The sequence below is a fragment of the Morone saxatilis genome, unplaced genomic scaffold, assembly GCF_004916995.1.
Source record: "Morone saxatilis isolate NCDOM2014 unplaced genomic scaffold, NCSU_SB_2.0 Contig12, whole genome shotgun sequence".
Classification (NCBI taxonomy): Eukaryota; Metazoa; Chordata; class Actinopteri; family Moronidae; genus Morone; species Morone saxatilis.
This window is the reverse complement of record NW_023339674.1, coordinates 26,374,242-26,384,203: the sequence shown is the minus strand read 5'-3', so window position 1 is coordinate 26,384,203 and position 9,962 is coordinate 26,374,242. Positions and strand designations below refer to the sequence as shown.

Sequence of the window (9,962 nt, the reverse complement as noted above, 5' to 3'; positions counted from 1 at the left end):
GTTCAACATGGCGGACTCCAAGGAAGGCGACCACAAACAGCTCATTCTAAGTTAACAAAAACACAGTGATTCCTATATTCAGGTGATTATGCACTGATGAAAACATAGCTATGAATATTATATTCCATTCCTGACAAAAGATCCTCCTCAATTTTACACACTGGACCTTTAATATGCTATAATATGGTAGAACCTACTCTTCCTGCAGTACAGTGTTCTCTATAGAAGCATAAAGATATTGTCAGAAAAACAGCAGTAGATCATTTCCTGAATGCTTTAAGAAGCAGTAGTTTAAGAAAGTTTTTTTAGAGTGTGCTTTCTGATCTAATCAGCTTGATTAGTGTTCTACCCTGAGGGCCTAGTGTAGCAGACACACCTTGGAGAAACATGCATACATATGACAGCTGAAGAGAGCATACATGAAGCAGGGAGGGGCAAGGGGGAGTGGGGGCAGCATATCCAGGAGTGGTTGTATGTGTGATGGGAGGAGGGGGGAAGAGGCTGATATAGGTGTGTCTTTAAGAAGACCTATTTAAGGCTGGACCACCTGAATTGGGGACAGGACAGGCTGGTATATGCTGCAGCTCCCCTGTGATCATGTTGCGGCTCTCCCTTGCAGAAGTGGGCCTGCTGCTTCTGTTAGCGCTGGCCTTGGTGAGTAAACCACCCTGAAGCTACACTTTCACCTTGACACACAGGGACATGCTGCAGGCCAGGAGTAAATCTGCTGTTACAGGAGAGGGATCTGATCTTCAAGTGGTGTGGATTGTGCTTTATCAAATGTAATAACTGATCATGACAAATGTTTAATGGTACAAGCAGTCATAGAGCAGTAGTAAGTCATCAAGCAGTGCATTGAAAAATAGTTTTATTATCACCTTTTTGTGTTCTAACTACAGTGTGTGAACAGCCAGAGATCGTTAACAAGCTGCTCAACAACTTATGTCAGCTTGTTTCAGATTGCTGAAATACACCACACACAGGTGCTATTTTGAGACCTGCCTGAATGTTAGCTGCAGTAAAAGCTGAGTACTGTGCTCAAAAACTAAACACATTTCCTGTATATTATATTTTATTTTATATCTGTTTGTTTTTTAAGTACACAAAATCGTTTCACTTAGTTTTCATGTTTTTCTAGTTTCTAGTCTAGTTTTTATTTTTATTTTAAAATGTTTTTTCACACCAAGTTTTAGTTAACTATAATTACCTTAAAGAAGCAGAACATTACATGGTTTTTATTCTGCCCTTCTGTCCAGGTCTTTGTTAAAAATCATGTTTAATCTACATGAAACTTTTACCTGATAGATAAATACAGGCTAAATCCACATAAAAACAAAATAAGATATATTGGATGAATAAACTTGTGTGCATTTCCTAATTGATTTCTCAACAAGAAAAAAACATGATGGTATAATTGTCATAGCCTAATACATTTCATTTGACGTGAAAAATCACATTCTTTTACTAACGCAGCTACACATACACTGCACTCCGTCTCTTCACACTCAATAATTTTCTGTCTTTATGTGCATTCCTCTTTACGAATGTCATTGTTTAGTATAGGCGGCAGTGACAGGGAGGGGCTTGGGGGTGCTGTAGATACCCCTAGGAGTGCCATAATACAATTTAATTCAATTAAATTCAAGTTGCAGGTTTAGACCGTACTCCTTATAAAATTATTCAAAGAGACTCAGTTCCCACCATGAGCAAGAACCTGGTGAGAGTGGCAAAGAAAGAAGGTGGTAAAGAGAGGACAGAGACACAGACAAAGATGCACAACAACAACAATAGCAACAACTAATACTAGTACAAATGACTAATGATGATGATGATGAAGATGATGATGACGACAACAGCCACAATTATGGGAAATGATGAATAATAATGAATAATTATTGCACCCACAAGAAATATCTGTGGCTTGTTTATGTTTTTTTCAGTTGGTAAAGTGTGAATACTATAATTCATAATCTGAAAAATGAATGACTCCTTATAGTTCTCTCTCTGTGATGCTAATTCATATGACATGAGCTTTATGGTGCTGAGTACTGTGGATTCATTAGTGATGTGTGTAACTGTGATCTCAGAATCTGAAGCTGAAATGTTTACTTTCTGCTTGTGTGCAAGCGCTGTCTGTGGCATAACTGTGTGAACTTTTATTCAGAGGTGTGTTTGCATAGGCTCGCTCGTGAATACACATCTATTCTTTGAGCTGAATATCTTGCCTTGTATTTAACTCTAATGTCTAACTCTCATGGAGCTCCACGTAATGCATATGTGACTGTGGCGACCGTCTCTGGCGCCGCCACTGGAGTTTAGCCTAGATGTATGCAGAGGCAGAAATACCATGGTTTTTTTGTCTTGAAAAAAAGAAAAAGAAAAAACAGGGATTTTAACACAGGAGTTTTTATAAGGACTGACAGCCTCAAGTGGCGGCAGTTTTTAGCCATTCTGCACTGGCTTCATTTGTCAGTCCAGGAGGTTGTCACTTGGTTGGTACCACATCGCTACTGGCGAGAATTAGCTGGGTCATTGTCTGCTGGTACATTTCAGCCAGAGCCTTTCTCACTGACATGATGCAATAATGATCATGCTGGTTCCTCGGTAGGCTTCAAAAATATCAGAGAACACAAGGGTTGATATTTATGTTGAAAAGGACCCTTCCCAGCGCCTGCAGGCTATTAGTGTTAACTAACGCTAACCTTATTTCAAATTCCGTTGGAGCACACAGAGTCTCACCATTACATGATGATGCCGTTGCCACCAATGTACTTAGAGTTTGAAGTATCTGTATATTTTTTCACTGTTTTGTATAGCGTATCCTCCTTGCTTTTGTTGCAGTTTATTCAGTTTATTCTCCCGGTCTACAGGGTTATTTGACAGTACTCAGTCTTCCACACTACCAACTACATCCACATCCAATCACCACACCCATGCAGTGTTAAATGAAGCAACTAATAGAACATTTACTACCTGGTTGAACATATTGTATTTGGCCATTATCCACTGATTGCACCATTTTACTGCTGTCAATAGAGACTCCGACCATTGAACATGACAGCATAAGCAGCTCTAACAACAACAACAGCGTAAAGATGCCAGTGTTCTGGTGATTTTAGCACACACACACAAGGAATCGTGTCACGGCAGGGGCCCAGCTCTCACCCGTTCCTTGTGCTGGCACAAGAACACAGTTTTATTATCACAGTGTGTACAGGTGCTGAATGTCATTTTTCACAGTGTGTCTGCTACCAATTCATGTTCAGGAGTCGGACCACACCTCACACTGGCCTCCTTTTCTCTTTTCCTTAAAGAGCACACACACTCTTCAAAAAGACCACACAAGATTACACTTTATTGTATGTACACTCATGATTAGTCTACTTAAAGTCTAAAGCTATTTTCGATATAGTAATATTGTACTTAAAGCTGCAGTAAGTAACTTTTATAAAAATAAGTTTTTGTCATTAGCGCTGAAATTTGTGTTCTGACAGTAGTATATGAGATGTGTGAAAAAATCAGGTTTGTTTGGCTTGTTCTAGCACTGATAATGGCACCTGAACAAAACAACCAATCAGAGCTGAGAAAGATAGAAAGACGCTTTGGGTTGGAGGCTTGAAGAAAGTCTGAGTCCCATTTGACCCATTGGGAATGAGACTCAACAATCCCACATCTTTCTCACCTCTGATTGGTGGTTTCCGTTCAGGCCTGGTGGATTCTTGTAAATCCCATTAGGAGCACTAGGAGGAGGCAGAGGAACAGATTATCTGTCTCATGTACTACTGTCAGGATTGAGTTAAAGATTCAGCAGATTAAAAGTCAAAGTTATTCTTTAGTACCAACTGCAGCTTTAATGTGTTCATGATATATATTTGAAACTTTGCGTGTACATGATATGCTATACAAACCAAACAATGTCTCTAGATAGGACCGTTCATGTTTTCTAAGTACTAAGATTTATGAATGAATTAACATACTTTGTGAATACATAAATTATACCAGCTGTTATCCTTTGCTTTAATATGAAAGAAATATTTGTTTATACTTGTTTATATGCTGTAGATATATAAACATAGCTAAACAATTATGAGTACATTGAAGCTGTATTTCAAGTACCTATATGTACATTAAGTACTAAAACATTACATTTAAATGCAACTGATAACAGTGTCAACGTTGCATTTCATTGTTTCACAGAGTATAATTTATACTGTATACTAATTACAAAATCAGATTCTATTCGACTATTTCTCTATGGTTGATTGAACACCACAGCATGTATTCTAATCCATAGATTCAGTTCCATCTAATCAGTAAAACTAATTCAGTAATAGTATATTTACATACATGTCAGGAAGCTAATAGTTTTTCCTTTATTTCAGTGTGGAACATGTTTTCCAGAGACTATGCTGGCATTTGGTCTCTAAAGTACACATACGCCACACTGTACTGCTCATTACAGGCTCCGTTAAAGCTAAATCAAGTGTATGTCTGCTGTTTAGTTTCAGATACTCAGTGCTGAGGCAAGGCAGAAGAGGCTAAAGACCCTGAGAAGGAAGAAGAGAGAGTGGATCCTTCCACCTGCCAAGATTGAAGAGAATGTTGACTACACCAAGAGGGAATTCATTGCCAAGGTGATTTAAGTAAATATTATTTCCCACTGTAAGCATATGGTGGCATCATAGTATGATAAGAAAACTGTACCTGGATGGATGAGCTTCCAAGTAAAAATGTCAAACAACAAACTTGTTTCTGCCTGATCATTAGCTTGTCTTCCACCAACCCTGCAGTGACAAACCCGTTTCCACTTGTTGGAGAGAGACCGCTTCAGTCAGTTCCACTCCTCAGCTGCTGTGCAATTATAGAAAATTTGGCCCTGGGATAAAAGCCGACATACACTGCCAGAGAAGTGCTGTTTTTTGCTGTGAACGTTCCAAATGAGATAAACAAATAACTAGATTTTGATTATAAGGCTCAAATATGTTTTGCAGCTCCAGACAGATGGGGTTTTTAGGGCCAAAAATGGCTATTTTAAATGTAAAGGCTGCTGACCCCTGCTAAGTCCTAAGTAGGTATGTTATTAGAAAGGCAGCCCCCTTCCACATTTCCAACGCAGTGGTCTTGGTTTTGTTTACCCAGGCCATAGACACATAACCACATCTTGAAAATATTTAACCATTTTCTAGTGTAGAGTTTGTGTAGTGGCACCCGTTCTGCTGTAGTCAGGCCAGCGAGCCATAACCTTCGTTATTTTAAAGAAGAAACTAATAATTTGATGTTCTGAAGAGTTAGATGACAAGACTGAGACATTGTCTTTGGAGGGAAAGTGGGTTGTTAATTAGCTGTCTTGTCACTACAAATGTCAGTGAGCTCAAACTTCCTGTACTGCTAAAAGTGGACTGAATTTCAAGGTTTCATAGGACACTTTGTATTTTAGTCAGTTTTTGCTGAACATCCTGGGATTCTTCCTGAGTGGAATAATGAAGGATTTTTGCTGTGTCTGCTCCATAGCAACGGCTGAAGAGGTTTTTATGGTGCTAATCGAGCAGTACAATAACAGTGTTTTGCCTGTGTTTTGTTTTCAGATTCGCTCTGATAAAGACCAATACGCAAAGGTAGAGTATTTCCTCACTGGACCAGGAGCTGACAAGCCACCCTTCAACCTGTTTATGGTGGACCATAACACTGGGTTCGTACGCATCACTGATTTAGTGGACCGGGAAACATATCCATCTTTCAATGTAAGTCTTTCAATATGTTACATGCTTTACACTGTACTGTATGGACTGAAACCTGCTCAAGACTATTGGGAAAATGGGTTCAGTTAAGTAACACAGCTCAGTTTCCTTCAGTCACAAGGCTTTATTGAATGTCACTAAGCTTCCCCTCCCACATATTTTGCAACCCGGTATCATGCCAACGTGTGTAATACACATGTTGGTCCACAGTTGCAGTGTCATGTTATGCCTCGCCTGGGCGTGGCAGTGTCATATTTTTAACACGTTCTCATTCTGCAGTCAAGCAATATCCAGTTACATTTCAAAGTAAAGCTTGCTTAGGGTGCAACTTTTGGTTACACATTCTGGCAGACAACCACGACGCTGATGCATGCAAAAGGGGATATCACTCCACTGACCAATGAAACACCTGAATAAAATGACGTATTTCTCTGGGTTTGAATACGGTTGGAAACATTTAGAATAAGTGTATATTGAGTGTTTCTAGAAATTTTTATGCAAGATGGCTGTCCTGTCCCATCCAGTATTGAAAATTATCTAGGTTTAATCTCTGTTAAGGCTCCAGATTCAGTGGTAACTGACCTAAACTTACAACTATACCTGCTCATATGTTCAAGATGAACAAACATATGTGCTTATTCTATGTGCACTAAGGCAAATAGCCTCCACTGAACAGTTGATTAGTAACAGCCAATCATATGCGAATTGATTCATATTCAAATAATTAAATAACCAAGATAACTGCAATAGTTTCAGTGTGTTATGCAATCAATTAGCCTGATAGGAGGGGCTTCAGGGTAGAGGAAGAGCTTTTTAAAGGATAGAGGAGTTTAGAGGAGTCTCAGGTGGCTGAAAGTTTAGGTGAAAATCTAGTAAGGGGACACTCAATTGAGATGAGTCATAATTCCATTAATGCCTAACTGGGTTGCTGTTTTTACTCCTTTACATTACAAAGGTCAATAGTAAACTGTCTAACCCTTTCCAATCTCGTCATGTTATTCATACAGATAACAGGGGTCGCCAAATACTTGAATGGGACCACAGCTGAGTACGACATCCCACTCTCTGTCATGATCGTGGACCAGAATGACAACCCTCCTTATTTTGAGCTGCATACTGGCAACATCTCAGAGGCAAGCAAAGAAGGTACTGCTGGACTTGAAATATTTTCTCAATCAGGCTGCTACAGTAGTGTGCTCTCTGAAGGCCATGGACAAAAACAACAGGCAACCTTTGCACAGAAAGTTGTGACGCATTTATGATAAAACAGTTCCAAACCCTAGAAGGATCCAAGATGGCTGATTTACAAAGCATATGATCTAAGTTATGGGTGATGTATATGTGTGAACAAGTTCCGCTAGGACTAACCCTTACCCTAACCCTAACTGTCTTACTTGATGGATTCTAATGAGACACTCTTGTCCTGTTTTGATCCACTGCAGGAACCTTTGTCATGCAGATTGTGGGGAAAGATGATGACAAACCTGGCACAGAAAATTCAGAGATCTCCTACAGCATCATCAGTCAAGAGCCAGCAGGCACAGGTCACATGTTCACTTTAGACCAAAAGACAGGCAAACTGTACGTCAAGGAGGCCACCCTGGACAGAGAGGTGCACACTTTTTACACAATTTGAACTATGACTTTGTTTTGGAGCAAAGTGTTCTTTTAAACTCAAATTCAAGGTTGTTGAAACCTCACCTGATGAGCTTTTGTCAACACATTTTGGTTTGTTGTGTTTTTCGTTTGACAGACTCATGACTTCTACAAACTGGTTATACAGGGGGTTGATCTGGGAGGGGCAGCAAATGGGCTATCGGGGACAGGAACTGTGGAGATCAAGGTCTTGGACATAAATGACAACATCCCCACTCTGGAAAAGGCTGAGGTGGGGAATATAGCATACACACACACACACACACACACACTGCAGTTACAGTTCAGGAACCTAAATCAGGAAATAAGACAGGGAAGAGGTGACAAATTAATCAACTTGTGCTTATTTCCTTAATCTCGCAGCAGGGTAATTGTTTAGGGTTAGTGATTTTACATAATGCGACTCCAATCTGACTTCTTTTTAAATATCTTCTCATGGTCCGTGTGTCTACTGATAAAAAATCTGGTGGTTGCACAGTTGGCTCAGTAAATGGGAAACAAACAAACTAGATCGGAGCAAACCACACAAGTTGTTATACCAGCCGGGATTTGTGTGTCCACAGACATTCAAGACTACTTTCTAGTTTGCCAAGATGTGCTTAAATGGTCTAATCTTCTTTGCATGTTCACAGTTGCAACTTTAGTGACAGTATGCAAAGCCACGACATAGCTAACATTAGCTACATTACTTACATTGTTTGCACTATATTACGGTTATTTGTCATGGTATCGGATTTCTCTAGAATCACTTACCCCATCTTCAATATACCTATTATCAATAATGGGACCTGTAAATGGACGACAAAGGTCCATTAACTAACTGTCTGAGCTTTCCTCTGCTTTTCAAATGGCCATGTAAATAAAGCCAGCTCAGGTGTCATCATGTGACTTAGATCACATGATAATTAGTACAAATTCATTGTATGTAAAAATACAAAAAAGTGATTCTGATAACAGGTGGTCGTATATGGGGAGAAATCATAATCATTATCTGGCCTCCTTAAAACTCTCTCCGACCATCCACTAAGTCCTGCTCTATGACCTTTGACCTCTACCACTGGGTGTGATGTTGTTTATTTCCATCATTCATAAGTTGTGTGCACAGAAGAGTGTAGAACTGATGCAGAGAACTGGCAGTAGGACTTTTTTACTATGGGCATTCTTGTTCTGTTAACAGTACACTGGCTCAGTGGATGAAAATGTTCACAATGTAGTTGTGATGAGGATCAAAGCTCTGGACAAAGACCTCATACACACAGACAACTGGCACACTGTCTTTACAATCGCCAAAGGAAATGAGGATAATCTCTTCTCGATTAAGACGGACAAAGAAACCAATGAGGGCATCCTGATGCTGATTAAGGTATTAAGACTTGTGATTTGGCTTTAAATATGATAGTATTGCAACCTGTGTCAGGTAGGTCCCTAACATTTGTTTGCTGCTTGTCTCTTGCTGTCCCCTCTTTCAACTACTTTACCTTCCATCCTGTACCAAACAGCCTGTGGATTTTGAAGAAGTTCAGAATCTTGAGCTTAGCCTGCTCATTGAGAATGTAGCTCCTTTTGTGGAGGGTGGTCCTATACTCATGGATGTAGATGTTCAGGTTGGAGAGGGTAATCCTGTGGCTACTGGAGCTGCTGCAGGTGCTGGAGCTGGAGCTGGAGCCGGAGCTGGTGCGGGTGCGGGTGCGGGTGCGGGTGCAGGTGCGGGCGTAGACGTAGACGTGGATGTAGGCTTGGATACAGGAGTGGATTTAGGTGTAGATGTGGGGTTGGATGCCGGACTTAAGCCCGAGGCAGGGCTCGGCCCTGGCCCTGGAGTTGGGGTTGGCCTTAAACCAGGTGTCAAACCAGGACCAGGGACAAAGCCAAAGCCAGGAGCACCGAAGAAAAGCTATCCCATTAAGATAGCAGTGAACAATATGCCTGAGGGTCCAGCATTTATTCCTGACATCAAGCATGTTCCTGTATCCGAGGATCCAAATGAACAACCTGAGGATGGTGTGATCACAGTGTTTGCTGCCATCAATCCAGACACAGGGAAACAAGCGGAAAATGTCAGGTTAGTCAAGCTGCATTTAACAGAACTTTAAACAATCATGACAGTTCATTTAATAGTTGCAGAGATATATTAGTCTGGACCAAAGTGGTTGACTAACCAAATGATCTTGCTATACCTAGAGCAATGCAACAGCGTGACAAATATGGCAACAATAAAAATATTGAATAGTTCAACATTTTGGAAAATATATTCGTTTCTCTCCTGTCTGCGATTAAGCAATAAGCTTAGCATTAAGAATGGCAGGTGGGGAAACAAGATACATTGTGTTAATTACTGAGCTTTAACTACTGACAGAATATAATTAGTGAACAGAGCTTCTAGGTCTGTGAAGCCCACACAAAAATATCTTAAACCTGCATTCTTTCTAAGGTACAGCAAGGAGCAGCTTCATGGACTGCAAAAAAGAAGTCTGATAGTATTGAGTCTTATAGAGAAATTACTTCTTATTTGATACTTATACTTATTAGCTCAGTAAACAGTTTCCAAATGAGTTTATGGTCTCAATC

The 9,962-nt window shown here is 40.1% G+C and overlaps 1 protein-coding gene across 1 annotated transcript in view; it reads left to right on the top strand.

The window, feature by feature from the left end:
- The first annotated feature begins 552 nt into the window (after positions 1-552).
- LOC118321745 overlaps positions 553-9,962 on the top strand; it is a 20,530-nt gene continuing 11,120 nt past the window's right edge. Inside the window, exons 1-8 of the mRNA XM_035653215.1 lie at positions 553-654; positions 4,503-4,634; positions 5,586-5,741; positions 6,746-6,884; positions 7,181-7,350; positions 7,492-7,626; positions 8,572-8,757; positions 8,894-9,456. Coding sequence (XP_035509108.1) covers positions 598-654; positions 4,503-4,634; positions 5,586-5,741; positions 6,746-6,884; positions 7,181-7,350; positions 7,492-7,626; positions 8,572-8,757; positions 8,894-9,456 — 1,538 coding nt within the window. The 5' untranslated portion in view covers positions 553-597. The remainder of the gene's footprint in view (positions 655-4,502; positions 4,635-5,585; positions 5,742-6,745; positions 6,885-7,180; positions 7,351-7,491; positions 7,627-8,571; positions 8,758-8,893; positions 9,457-9,962) is intronic.